Genomic DNA, 13,754 nt, shown 5'->3' with positions numbered 1-13,754 from the left:
CTTAAGCCTGCTATCTAAATACATTTACTTAACACCGAGCTTGATACTATTAAGCGAATTTGGGTTTTGTTGGAGGCCCCTATGTATCTCTACTTTAAGTCGCCTGAAGGTATCCACTTCCTTCCGGGTCGTACCGGGTCCACAACCTTCCGTTTATTTATCGAGTCCAAACAAATCTGACTCATGTTCAGCTATTCGCCCGAGTATTAAATAGAACTAGAATCAGTAATTCTCCTTATTCAAATATTCATACTTTTCTCCCTCATCGATTGGCGATCTCTCCCCGGAGCGGACACACACACCCTCAACTGATTTAGTACATAATATTCTCCCCGAACATGGCTTCCTGGTGGTTTCCTCGTCCTTACTTCTTTCAATCTCTTGGCCTTTCTCAATCTACTGTGTCTGTGCGACCCGAATTTCTCGCGTCATCCTCCTTTCAATTTGTTAATCCACGCCATCATGTAGCGGGCACGGATACTGTCAGCCAGGTATTTCCAGAGTCTGCGGTAGCGGGACTAAGCGACGAGCAAGTACTAGCGCTGTTTAGTCGTGGTTTCTTCGGTGGCTTTGTCTTCGCCTTCGAAAGGACTGCACTGCGAGTAGGGGGTTGGAGGTTGTTACCAGCGCGTTATACGGGTGAGCAGCTGTCTAGGTTAGCTTGTTCAGTTGCTAATATTAGTGCTATAGGCTTCAAGGATGATCCAAGCGCATCTATGATATGGAATACTTCCGAGCTTTCTAATATCAACCTGCCCCCTGTGGGCAGCTGTCTTTTCGGCTCATTTAAAGTACTGGACAAGCAAATACCCCTGGAATCATCAGAAAAGCGTCCCAGCTACGTCGATTATGGCTTCGGGTCAGATGAGTTCGAGTTTGCGGGTTGTCACCGTTTCCAGATAACTCGACTACAGCCCGCGAACGATAAGCCCCTGGTGCAGCTCGAGCTACAGGGCTTCCATTGCAACCCTCAGAAGAACCAGCCATCAGTGGGGAAACTTCTTGAGTGGTTTCATTATATCTATGCAAAGTTGCTATTTGCAAACGGCGTCCAGTCCGTTCTACTGCGATAGCCATTCCCCCAAGAAAAGAGGCGAAGCTTGAATTTGTTCAAGTTGCTCCATCATGTTCGATAGAGCCTTGTTTCCACCCCCAGTGTCTTTCTCCCTTTTCCGCTCTCTCCTCTCTCTGTCTCCACTCATCAGAATTGTATATTATTATTGAGTGTTCTGTATTCAAGATATCTGTTTAACCATTACTTATTAATCATGACTTAAACAACAAACGATAGGAGCACAACATCAGGCAAACCTTTCCACATGTTCAGCCTGACCACCAGCTGATTCAGACTTGACCTTAATGTCTGCTTGAAGAGCGAATTCTATCAAATTGTGTTAGCTATTTTGCTCCGCCGCAATCAGTCAACAGATACCACAAGTTACTTACGTTCAACTTTAGTTGACTTGAATTTCCTTGCTGGAACCCGATTCTCAAAGAGCAAGTCAATCTCGCCAAACGTGCGATCCTTTGTCTCTGGGAGGCGGAACCAGCACCAAATGTTACAAAGGAGGTTCGTTCCAGCATAGAAGAATCCAGCTTTAGCACCCCAATTCCAGGCTGAGAATAGGATATGCTATATTAGCCAACGGTATTCAGGGGAATTGAATATATGAGGGTATGATGGAACTCACCGGTAGCGGATATCATGCGAGGCGTGATGATATTATTAACAATTCCAGTAAGATTATAGACGAATCTTCCGATGACGATGGTCTTGTATCTTAGTCTCCCAGAGGGTGTTTCGGCAACAATGGGATAACAAGCTGGTCCCACTGTAATCATGTTGCATAAAGTGGAAACCACAAATAACACTCCGATGGCCATCTGCGCAGACTTTGAGTCGACCCAGCCAAGTCCACCAATCACCATAAGGCAGACAAACATGAAAGCCATGCCGCCCATATAGATGGTTGCGCGACCGAGGTGGGGGAAGATAAGCCAACAAATAATACCGCCGATAATATAACACGCAGAAAGCGAAATGTTGACATCGAAGGCCTGAAGTTCACTGAAACCTGCAGCCTCGAGGAAGACAACGGAGAATCCGAGGAGGGCATTTCCACAGAGAATTTGAGCTGCCCATACAACACAGTTCTGTTTAAGACCCTCCTTGTTAGCGACGTGATATAGTCTGTCGGGGGAACGGGAGTATACAGACAATTTCAGTCCGCCGCAAATTTTGCCCCTTGAAACATTCCAGAAAGCTCGCGTTGGCAGTCTCTGCCTTTTCCAACTCCGTGGTGTGCCTGATATAAGCAAGAGTAGCATCTACCTCGCGTTCCTTCTCTGGTGTATCTTGATGAAGCCGCAACAGACTCTTTCTTGCGATATCAAATTGGCCACGTCTGACTGCGTTCCAGGGTGATTCGGGTGCGAAATATGCGCCAATGAATAGAGGAATTGGCCAGATCCATTGCAGTGCAAATGGAAGTCTCCAGCCAAGATCACCGTCCACACTTGCGACAGCTCGGACAACACCGGAGGAGAGGAGAATACCAGCTCCCCAACACATGCAGACATAGGCGGTAACGTATGGTCGAAGGACGGTGGGAACGACTTCGCATGCGTAGGTCGTGGACAGAGTCTGAGGAATGGCGACGTCAGCTCGATGTGTCATGTAGTTCTAGAGCTTTGATCTTTTGTTCATTCTGGCCTACCTGGAAAACACCCCATGAAACACCACACATTGCCTCTCCCCAAGCCAAGATGGGCAACGATGGTGCGAAAACAGGGATAAAGATCATGACCATCATCCAACACATGAAGAACATCATGGTGGGCCGACAGCCAAAACGATCTTGGGTGTATGCATTGACGAGTAGTCCGGCAAGTTGACCAACGACCGATGAGTTAGAGAGACCGGATTGCCAGGATGCAGGGATAGATTTGACCCCAGTAGCGGCATCTGCCACTCCGAAGCGATTGATAAATTGCGACTGGCCGTAGAATGATGTGATCTGTGGAATCCAGGTGTTAGCAATGTAACCTTTTGGGGGAGCATGAGAAAATACTAACAATAACGAAGTCGTACCCTTCCATGATCAAACTCGTAGATAGGAACATGGCCCAGAATACTGCTTTCTTGTACTTGATCAAGGCCTGGCGTACCGTCAACAACCGATCGGCCGCATCACTCTCTTCTGCCTGACGAGTAAGCTCGATAACATCGGGATTGTTCAGCTCAATATTATGGAGCTCCCGATCGGTCGGGACGATCTTTTCTGTGGCCATGGTCGTTTGGCGGAGGAATGTGAGATAAAAGTGGACCGGGTTATCAAAGCGAAATACAAAGAGTGGTGATCAACCTGTTCGGAGCTTCAAGCTTCGCGGACCCATTTTCTTGCATAGCGGGGGAGTGGGTTATATAAAGTGTGAAGTCCGCATAGGGCTGACGGAACTCCGCCGCCGGAGGTTCGTTTTTGATCGGATGGTTCCGATGTACAACACGAGATCTCGCTTTGAGAACATGTCTTTTGGTGAACATATCATTTCGGAGACCGAGAACTTCGACACTCCCCCGCCGGGCCGTGGTATGCTAGTCGTGGCAGTGTGGCCACGTTCAACTTAATGAAGGGCGGAGAATGGAGGGCAGAACAGGGTAGATATAAACCAACATGAAACAGATTAATATTTATTAATATCTTGTTCTCGGCCTCTTTCCGTTGCACTTAGTGCTTCCACGTGGCCTAGTTTCACATAGATCGTAACCTATAAGGGTGCATTTACTACAACGCTCCAGAGGCTAAGTAGTAGGCAAAAAGAGCAAATTAATGGCACTCTGGGCTCCACCGGAGTTTAGAAAAAGCTTGGCAATTCCGGGGAAACAAGCCTTTTGGGGTATAGGGTTTTTTGTGCTTGCTCCGCGTGACTCAAGACAGTGGCTCCGGCGGGGGCATGCATTAACTTGAAATTTACGGCAATTTGCAATTCTGATACACTTCACCGAGGGAAATTTTGTGTAGTGGTAATGCAGTTATTGGTAATAACCTCTATGTACAAAAGAGAAGTGTTGTCAAACGGTCGGCATGATTTACAGAATTGCGAGCTTGGGTGTTATAATTCAGGAGTTATTCGCGAATAGGCACGACTACATCTACAGCCGAATAGTAGACACTCTATCTCTTAATAAGAGAGGTTCAAAGACTCTATTCTCTGTTATTTGCTCTAAAGTTGGTCAAGTGTACTGTATCGTAATTCCGGTGCTGGCGATGAGACTTAATTCAGAGTTGTAATGAACTATTGTGACGTAAATTACCAGCTAAAGAATCTCGCTCACGAGAAAAGCGGTACACAACCTCTCCAAATCCATTAATACCAAAGCCCTACAGGGATATCAACAGCTCTTTGGTGCTAGTGTTGTGGAAGCCATGCTCAGCATCACCTGGGATGAACAACGCGTGTCCCACCAGTGACCTCATACTCGACGCCCTCAATCTTGACGCTCCTTGCCCCGGGGAAAAAAAAAATGAACTCGGCCTGTTTGTGTCTATGCTGGGCTTCAAATGGCTCCTGCGAGCACTTCAAGGCGGAAAAGTGGCAAGGCCAAGCATAAGGCTGTCTGTGGGGACAAATTGGACTAGAGAAGATATTTTGCCATTCGCCAGTGGCTTTATTTTTGTCTCCTCCAAAGTCCTCGAGGCGTCAATCTGCTGTTTGATGAGGACGAAGGATGGCACCTCAGGCTGCGAGTGCGTAGTGGGTGACATGTTTGCGTTTCTTGGAGCGCCTACACTGTCATTGGATAGCGTTAGGTTTAGTTAAAAAGATGACGGGAGACTTCCAGTATCTCCGTTCTTTGATATAACCAGAACCAATTTCTGAAACGCGTGTAGGTAGATATGCTCTGTAAAACCTGATGAATTCAACAAGCACGAGTAGGATACTCTCCTCTTATAACCGGCTGTGAGGCATTTAAATGCGCGTAAGCCTGTATACCTTCTATTCTAACTGTTGTAGCTACATTCAGGGAAAATTTCCATTCTTGACTTTCTGTGCTCACATTGATATAGGTAGATTTGCTGTATCTTTCCCTAAAGCCCGCGACTGTTCTGCATCAGGCTGCCAAAGCCGCCACTTTGCGGGTTTCGGACATTCTGTATAATCCTTGAAAGGCTACAGGGGGATCTGCAAGAAGTGTGACTCCAGATATCTATTAACTACGTAGACGATCGTGGGCTTCCTGAGTTTCAGGTATTGCACATACGCTTACCTCCCGCTAGACCGATGTAACATCAAGTTGCCCATTTGCTATCAATCGCTATTGTCCTGCCATATACAAAATACAAAAAAAGTCCGAGTAAAAAAAAACACAAAAACACATTCAAATAGAAACCAGACAATAATTAGTGCACAATTTGGGAGACTCAGCCCCCCTATTTAGTACCAAAGCCGCTATCCTTCTCAAGCCAAGTGCCGAAATCCTTCAACTCAGGATGCACCTTTCTCAGCTCCGAAATATTCGCTCCATACCCCGTATCATAGAACCACTGGAACATGTAGCCGAAGTCCTTCATGATTGCCATCAGGCCCTTGCCAACAAAGCCAAACGTCATTGGGACAGACTTTCCAGTTTCAGTCTTGAAGATCTTGGCCATCTCATCGTAAGTGAGCTCATCACCAGCCAGAGAGACACCTCTGTTTTGGTACTGGTTCGGATACATGAATGCCTGCGCTCCGAAGAAGCCGATGTCGCCGACCGAGATAAGTTGGAGCGGCTTGTCCTTGACTGTGTTCTTCCAGCAGGTGGCGAAGACCTTGCCGAAGAAATCAGGGGTGAAGTTCTCGAGAAATGCAACAGGTCGTAGAATGGTCCAGGTCATTCCGCTGCCCTTGGCCTTTTCGACCAGATGATGTTCGATCTTGTGCTTGCTGATGAAATGAGGGATAGGCGTGGGACTGTCAAAAGAAGAGTCGCCACCGCGATCAACGGATGAGTAGACGAAGTGCTTGACATTGTTCTTGAGAGCTGCGTCGACAAGAGCCTTGCCCTGTCTCTCTTCGGCTTCCTGGTTTAACGCACCAGCGACCGGAACCTAATACGTGATTATCTCTGATGCACAGGTTTAGCCACTAACAACAAACCTGGACACTAAAAACACCCCAGATAGGATGCGAAGTGACCTTGTGGGCATTGTCGAAGATCATCCCGGGCTCATCTAGATTGCCTTCGACTAGTTTGATGTTCGGGGACTTTGCCTGGAGCTTGTGCGCTCCACCAGAAGATGCATCACGCGTGACGGCAAGAATTTCAAAGTCCGCCTTTGCTTTGAGAAGAGCCGCGACGAGACTTCCTCCTTGTTTGCCGGTCGCACCGGTGATCAGAACAGTTCTCGACATGTTGGGGTGGCGACGAAATATCGTTTGCAGTGAAGATATCTCCAAGGTCGGTGATTGATTTGCAAAGGTATAGTATTTTCAGGAAGAATATTCGGTAATATGGTCGATCGGTTAAAAGTACTTATAGCTAAATAAACTCTAGGATATCTTACCAAGAGATTGATAATATACACAATTATAGGTAAGCATCGGCATTGGTCTTAATCCCGAGCTCCACATCAACCATAACGATTGGCCCGCCGCCCCTGCATATGTGGAATGCTGAAATGTTTAAATGTTAACCAATACTGGCATCTCTCGCGTCTTCGGCTTTCTGATGGCCATATAATTGGTAATAATCGCCAGATCTCAGCTTGGCTTCGGGCTGCTCGAGCCATATTTCCACTATGGCAGATGGAGACCACGGCAATTTTGCAGCCACGCGCAACAAACGAAGCTGCAAACGATGCAATGAGAAAAAGGTGCGATGCGACCGAAACAGCCCTTGTGGTGGATGCGTCAAGGCAGGGGATCAATGTGCCTTTCCGGGCCCTAAGCGCGCGCCACGTACACTGAATCGACCCCCTATAGGCGAACTGCTTGCGCGCTTGACGAATCTAGAGGCAGAAGTCCAACACCTACGAGCAAAGCATCCTGAACCGGATAGAGATGAACAGCAGTTAGGCATGTTATCCAGTTTGAGGGATGATCAAAGTCTTGGTTCATCACGAATTAATCCAGGTCACTCTGCTCTACCAAGTGGAGGATTTCTTGGGCACAGCAATCCCTCGTGGTCCTATGATTCATTTCGACAATATTATCTTCAGCCATTACAGATCGAGGCTCTATGGCGTATATATCATAAAAATGTCGCGCCGTTGATTGCAGTCCTTCATCTGGCCACCACGGGCCGAGTTGTGCAGGATGCGTCAATGGGCCTAAGCATTGATCCCGCTAGCGAAGCACTTCTGCTCTCCATTTGTTTTGCTGCTGTGGTTAGCTTGGATCCAGATCAAGTTCAGTCGGAGCTGGGTCTGGAATACCACAAGGCAAAATCAGCCTATGAGATCGCGGTAGACCAAGCGCTGAGCCGAGCCGACTTTGTCAAATTCCCTGGGATTTTAACCCTCCAAGCTGCTGTACTCTATCTCCTCTGTGCGCGCGTCGATGGAGATACAAGACTTGTCTGGGCTGGGTCTGCCGTGGTCATACGCCTTGCACAGTCACAGAGTATCCACCGCGATGGAAAGAAAACCGGGCTATCGCCATTCGACACGGAGATCCGTCGACGTCTCTGGTGGCATATTTGCGTCCTGGACTTGCTCTGCTCAGAGGACCAAGGCGTCGATATGCAAATCAGGCCAGGGACATTCGATACCCAGTTTCCAGCCAACGTTAACGAACACGAGCTTGATCCGCTCATGCTCGGGCTTCCTCCTGAGAAAAAGGGCTTCACGGACATCACCCTGTGCATTATAACATGTTTCATGATCAAGGAAGTGTATTCATCACCACAGCCCTTGAGTTCAGTCACCTCGCTAGAAGACCGAGAAGGTCGGATCAAGTCCGTGGGGAAAACTCTCCACGAACAATACCTCAATTATTTTGACCTGCGGATTCCAATCCATTGGGTATCAGCCACAATCACTCGCCTTCACTTATCGAAGTCATGGGTCTCGGTGCACTCCCAATTTTTACCCTCAGACCCAGATGAGCCGCAACCACCATACAAGGACACGGTATTTCACACTGCCGTCGAACTTGTCGAATTCGCATATTACCTACAAACCAATGATGTTACCGCACAATGGAACCGGCTCTGTAGAGCTTACAAGCCAAAGGAGGCCGTTTCGTACATTCTTGACGAGTTAAGCTCTCACCCACCCGGTCCTGAGACCGATCGTGCCTGGGAGGTTGTGACCAAAACAACTTCCCTGTGGAAACATGGTGCCCAAGGCACGGGTGGCGAACCCGAACCGCCTTTGCTTGAGCTGATTCAGCGTGCTGATCTGCTACGAGAAGGGAAGTCGGAGATTCCAACGTGCAGATTGGCCGGAGATCCTTGTGCTGGGGAGAAAATGAGCCTCATGTCATGGAATGAAGGTTTGATGCCGGAACAAATCACCTCCACCAAGATGGATGTTTCCGGATCGTACAGAAACCCATCCACCCTTGCATGGCTTCAGGGGATCTGGCCCTATCAAGACATTAGTGAATTATGAAGAATTACATTTAATTATATTCAAAACATCATAGCCCTCTAGAGGTTCCCTTTGAGAAGTTACCCGAACCAAGACTTCGTCGCATATCTTCGAAATTTCTTGACAAAAAGAACGAATACCACGACCGCAAGATTATTTGCGAGCAAAGCAACACATCTCCAATATACCCGCAATTACAACCGCATATCCCCGTGTTAAAATCCAATCCAGCGGATACAAACCCATACCAAACACCGGTGGCTGATTAAGGCCTTGCGCGTACCTAGGGACAATGGTTTTCGAAGTCGGGTCGCGACTGTGGGTGGGCACATAACTTAAGCACACGTGTAATCCCTCGCGTATTGCTTTAGCTAGTACCTAGCCTCGTATCACAACAGTGACTTCATTATCTTAGGCTATTTTCCCGCGATCCGCGCCTAAGCCAACGGATAGGGAGTGAATGATGTAGGTCCGGGGAACGACGATTAGGTTCCTCGAAAGATTGTTGCCGGTGGGCGATCAGTGGGGTCACCTGTTGGAAAATATTTCAACCGAAAAAAAGCCCATATGCTCGCTTCACATCTGTTCCTGGTGTTCCTGGCCTCCTGGGCACGAATCCCGGGAGCATGAGGGATCCCTTGAACTAACCAATGGCTCCCAGGGATTTGGCATGTGAAATCTAGGAATGCCAGTCGAGATCCCAGGAGTACCTAGGGACACGGGATCACGCCCTGTCTTTCTAGGAACTTGCAAAGAAACCCATGATACCCTTAGTATTTCCATAGCATTGTGACGCAATATGGGTTCTAAAGTTGTACAGTTACGCCAGATGGCCAAAGAGGCATAATAATCGGTTAACAACCAGGTCCAACTGCGGCACTTTAGCGTTGCGTCCCCGGGCCGTGGTTAAGTGTCATCGACGCGGATCGGTTCTGGGTGTCACGGAGTCTCTAGGAAGCATGCACTGATTTCTCGTAATCATGCATTAATCTCTCGCAACCATAGAGGATCTACAATGTATCACCGCAACGCTGCTCTTCATATCAAATAGCCTCTTCTACGAGAACCCAGAAGTTCTCTAAAAATCAGTCTCTATATCGCTCTAATACCACTTGTTCCTTAGGCATCTTCATCTTACCTAGTTGACAGGCTCTATCCTACAAACACTAGAATCCTTCTTACTCTAAGCTTGTGTTTTCTACTCAGACTTTGGTGACTCTTTACCTGATTATAACTTGATAACACTACGAATAGCTCAATACCCCTGTATAGAACTATTCGGGCATCTACCTAGCACCGTTCCTTCATACCCTCAAAAAGGGCTTAGCCCGTATAAGGCCTTTAGGCGACGGTACAGTTAAGAGAGAGAAGGTTGACGTTGGAAGCATAGCGACCTAAGGCAAGTATAACCAGAATCGTTCTAACATAACGACGACTAGTCGTCCGTAACACGTATTAGGGCGCTAAGCCCATAAAAGCAAGACTAACTCGAAAAGGTAACTCTCATATGTGCCGTTTTCAGGAAAAAATGTCATGCACAAGTTCGTTACACGCTAATGTCTCAGCGTCTCATTGATGCATGTACAAAAGTCGGATCTTAACGCATTAGCCGTCCAAAGGAAGGAATGGTCGCCCACTCCATTTAGCAAATATAAAGAAAGAGCAATCGCACTCTAAATTATACAGCCGATGGGTATGATACAGTACTCATTTTATCCGAGATAAACGGAAGGATATCGCACTGTCCGATTTGGCCAGTCAAAACTCACGCACTTTCTTAACGTAAGTACCTAGTGCTATACTCAATGTATGATTTCATAATGCTTCTCAAATCGCAAATATTAGCTAACAGAATAATATGTAACTATCAGCCCACGAGGTAATGAAACACACACAACCAAACGCGGGGTCGCCAAGCCACTTAACAGAAACTAACGCATGCACCCATCTAGACGCGATCATATTATAGGCCAGTCAAGTGCGGTGACGCCTCCCTGAGTAAGAGAAGGGATATGATAGGCTCGCCTGTAGCATATCAGCCTGAGTTATCGCCGAAAGGGAGGGCTGAGTCTGCTCCTGATTCCTTTGGGCGACGGTAGAGTGGAGATATTCAGAACCTGGGGGTAGATTCTTCAGCCGAGGGTGGATCTGTCGCTTTGTATACTTTGATATACATGTCAACAAGTACTAAGTACTTTGAAGGGTCCATTTGGGCATTCATACAGTACTTTTTTGGAATGTCACATTTACACTTTGCCGCCCGGTTTTATTGTCACTTTCGTACACCCCCTGGATAGACTAGGTCATAGCATCGCATGATAGCCAATCCTTATTGCCTTAATGGCAAGCTAGGCCATGTTTTAGTCCAGAATGACCTTCATAATTGTAAAACAATTGTCTCGAGTCTATCATGTCATTTAGTCATCATGACTGTGTCCTCAGACATCATGGCCGTTGTGAGACACGATCCGCCGAGCGATGTAATTATGACCAAGACATAGATAACCCTCGGATTCGAATAGAGAGGAGATGACACAAAATATTAATGAGAGCCCAATCTCCTACGCTAGGTACTGGCTGTCTACTTACGGTATTGGTAGTCGTAAGATAATGATTGTGGTAATATTCATAGGAGGGTAAAGTAGCCCTAAAAGCAAAAACACCAAGCCTGTTGCCATTCTATGGCGACTTTCAATATGGCCGACCGAACAAAAGAAAGAAGAGGCACAGCCTAACTGAGGAAGGTTCTCGAGTCACGAACCCCGACCAGACACGGCTGGTCGAGATGAGTCCATGTTGACAGGTGAACAAGGGGGTATGTATCTGAAGGGTAGAAGATTTGGATGCGGCTGCTGAGACAGTATCAAGCGCTGAGAGGTAATGATATCTTCATCATTACCGAGCAACCCGTTTCAGGTATCGCATCGTGAGATACACAGCGGCCATGGATGTGTACAGGCCGCCACCAGCAGTGACCCAAACGGGACGGTGGACGCTGAATGAGGTGCGAAGTAAGTTGCTCTCCTTGGGTGGTCTCTCGCCTGTTACACATATCAGTTCTGGTAGATCATCAAGGGGAAGGTGGATGAGCCGGTCGGAAGACGCGAAGGAAGAACATACCCTGCTGGAACAGACGTTGACGGAGGTTGTTGAGACCCTGCCTCGAGCGGGCAGGGAGCATCTGGAGCTGAGCCAGGATAGGGCCGACTGGTGCTGACATCTTGGCTGTGTGTTGTGAGATGAGTAGCTGATGAAGAGTTTTAAGTTGATGATACAAGTTGGTGTGGTTTGATGGAGGGGAGAGTTTCTTCAAGGAGCAGACAAAGTACTCAGGTAAGGAGGACAAGTACAAGAGTACTTATATAGGTAAACATCATCTGACAGAATGCGGGGTTGGGAGTCAGTTTGGACTGAATGAACAGTGACATCTGGACATCCCTGCACGGTGGCAAGCCAATAGAGTATGCTGTGATGCGTCAGGCAATTGCCAGAGTTTCAGCTTCCGTGACCCCTTGGTCCAGTATAGCCTGGACTGAATGTCGTGGCTATGATCTATATCGCTGCCTGGTTCCATAGATGCAGAGCTGTCAAAATCGAGGTACACTACTAACTACAGAAGTAACCTTTGAAAGGATATGAGGAGAGACGATGAGCATGGATGATGATGGCAACCTCATATATGATAGTGGATAGTGACAGTGGAGGCAGTGCCAGTCGATCCTTTCCGGCTAGCCCTCTCCCCACATTGTCGCTGGGCGCATCGAGGTCGCCTGGGGTGGCCCTGACAGATGATAATTGGTCAGGTTTTGCGTCACGGATAGACCAGAAGTACTGGAAGACACGTCTACGCAAGCCTTTTAGGTACCCATGTACCGGGGACTACCCAAGACCGGTGTACATCGTAACACACACAAATAGGGGGCCATAGTGGAATGATGTCTCTGCCATAGGCTACTTCCCCTGAATGACCCAGGAACAGTCCTAGCTCAAATCATTATTATAACATTAACAGTACTCTCTACACTATTCATGCCTGTAGTTAACACACTCTTAGGGCAAACTGACAACAGTGGAATGTTGTGGAGTTCGGGCTCCACACCAAATCTGGGGTTTTTGCGGGGTAGTGGGACTGTAAGCTTAGATCGACTTGGTCCGATTCAGGTGGCAAATCTGGCAATATTTCAGCAGACGGTCGAGAAGTGCTTACAAATGTTGGCTGGGGTTATTGAATCGCAAACATCGAATGTATTCAAGTGTGCCTTTCCAGGACGCAAATCATCCGGCAAATGGGTTCTTGAATATGCACCTAAAGGATTCCGCGGTGCGCACCGCGGAAGGCATCTTTACAATATGATCGGCGGTAACGTGAAGGAGGTGGACTTCTTGCACATGAAAGCAATGGATAAAGAGATAGAATCATCAGAAGACATGGTGGTCCTTTTACTTGCCGAACAAAGATCGCGGGGTGTGTGATGTGAGTTTGTACGTCCCCAGGCAAGAATCGACCGTCCTCAATGAAGCCTTGGATAATCTTCCATGGACATTTCTGTCATGGTCGATCCATCGAGGGCTTCGTGATATCCTGGTTTCTTTTGCATGGGAAAGGATGGACCGCTACCGAAGCCATTTGGCAGAGACACTTCGCCTTGCGGTAGCAAAATTGCCAGAAAGATTGGACGCCAAGGGATGGAACCCGCAATTTGTTAAGGAATATATGGCCGACATGGCAGAAAGCGCTGTTATGGCCGACTAGGGGAATTCAGGAGATGCCGTCAGAACCGTGACTGAAATAGCAGCGATTTTGTTGGGCGGTACAGTACAATGAGACGAAGTTTTGGAGGCATGCGACTCCCACACCTTGTGCTCCAGCCCTTGACCCGATGACCGTCATAGCTCTTGTCAAATGCTTCGTCTTAGAGTGGAGTGTTGACTTGGACTACCAGATGTACCATAATTTCCCTTTAGAGATGTACCTAGGATGAGATTGCAAGGCAAAATATCGGCGGAAAGAGTACCTTAATCGACATCTGAATCATCATAATGGGGAAAGCAATCTTGCCTGTCCTTATTGTGAGAGCGTCCTGACCAGGAAGAAGTCACACGCCGGTGAGTTAGTAGTTGGGTGGGTGACCACCAGCAAATCCTTACTGTTGTATGTTTTGTTTTTTTGTCTATTGT

At 47.5% G+C, this 13,754-nt stretch overlaps 5 protein-coding genes across 5 annotated transcripts; 2 read left to right on the top strand and 3 right to left on the bottom strand.

Moving 5' to 3' along the window:
* Positions 1 to 338: 338 nt before the first annotated feature.
* On the top strand, positions 339 to 1,073 carry PENARI_c015G11420 (uncharacterized protein; the record flags this gene model as incomplete). Its single annotated transcript, XM_022633914.1, has 2 exons — positions 339 to 639; positions 691 to 1,073. The coding sequence occupies 2 exons, from the start codon at positions 339 to 341 to the stop codon at positions 1,071 to 1,073; spliced, it is 684 nt and encodes a 227-aa protein (XP_022486309.1).
* Positions 1,074 to 1,301: 228 nt separating this feature from the next.
* PENARI_c015G00219 (putative MFS alpha-glucoside transporter) lies at positions 1,302 to 3,291 on the bottom strand (the record flags this gene model as incomplete). The annotated part of the gene is made up of 6 exons (XM_022633660.1): positions 1,302 to 1,381; positions 1,447 to 1,617; positions 1,692 to 2,154; positions 2,219 to 2,644; positions 2,718 to 3,017; positions 3,076 to 3,291. 6 exons carry the CDS (start codon positions 3,289 to 3,291, stop codon positions 1,302 to 1,304), a joined length of 1,656 nt encoding a protein of 551 aa, XP_022486294.1.
* Positions 3,292 to 5,432: 2,141 nt separating this feature from the next.
* On the bottom strand, positions 5,433 to 6,396 carry PENARI_c015G07218 (uncharacterized protein; the record flags this gene model as incomplete). Its single annotated transcript, XM_022633811.1, has 2 exons — positions 5,433 to 6,092; positions 6,142 to 6,396. The coding sequence occupies 2 exons, from the start codon at positions 6,394 to 6,396 to the stop codon at positions 5,433 to 5,435; spliced, it is 915 nt and encodes a 304-aa protein (XP_022486419.1).
* A 386-nt stretch (positions 6,397 to 6,782) lies between these two features.
* On the top strand, positions 6,783 to 8,597 carry PENARI_c015G04078 (uncharacterized protein; the record flags this gene model as incomplete). Its single annotated transcript, XM_022633748.1, has 1 exon — positions 6,783 to 8,597. One exon carries the CDS (start codon positions 6,783 to 6,785, stop codon positions 8,595 to 8,597), a length of 1,815 nt encoding a protein of 604 aa, XP_022486434.1.
* A 2,874-nt stretch (positions 8,598 to 11,471) lies between these two features.
* Positions 11,472 to 11,796, bottom strand: PENARI_c015G01946 (uncharacterized protein; the record flags this gene model as incomplete). Its single annotated transcript, XM_022633699.1, has 2 exons — positions 11,472 to 11,617; positions 11,697 to 11,796. 2 exons carry the CDS (start codon positions 11,794 to 11,796, stop codon positions 11,472 to 11,474), a joined length of 246 nt encoding a protein of 81 aa, XP_022486212.1.
* Between the last annotated feature and the right edge of the window lie 1,958 nt (positions 11,797 to 13,754).

The sequence above is a fragment of the Penicillium arizonense genome (genome assembly GCF_001773325.1).
Source record: "Penicillium arizonense strain CBS 141311 chromosome Unknown PENARI_contig015, whole genome shotgun sequence".
NCBI classification, from domain to species: domain Eukaryota; kingdom Fungi; phylum Ascomycota; class Eurotiomycetes; order Eurotiales; family Aspergillaceae; genus Penicillium; species Penicillium arizonense.
This window is presented reverse-complemented; position numbering and strand designations above follow the sequence as displayed.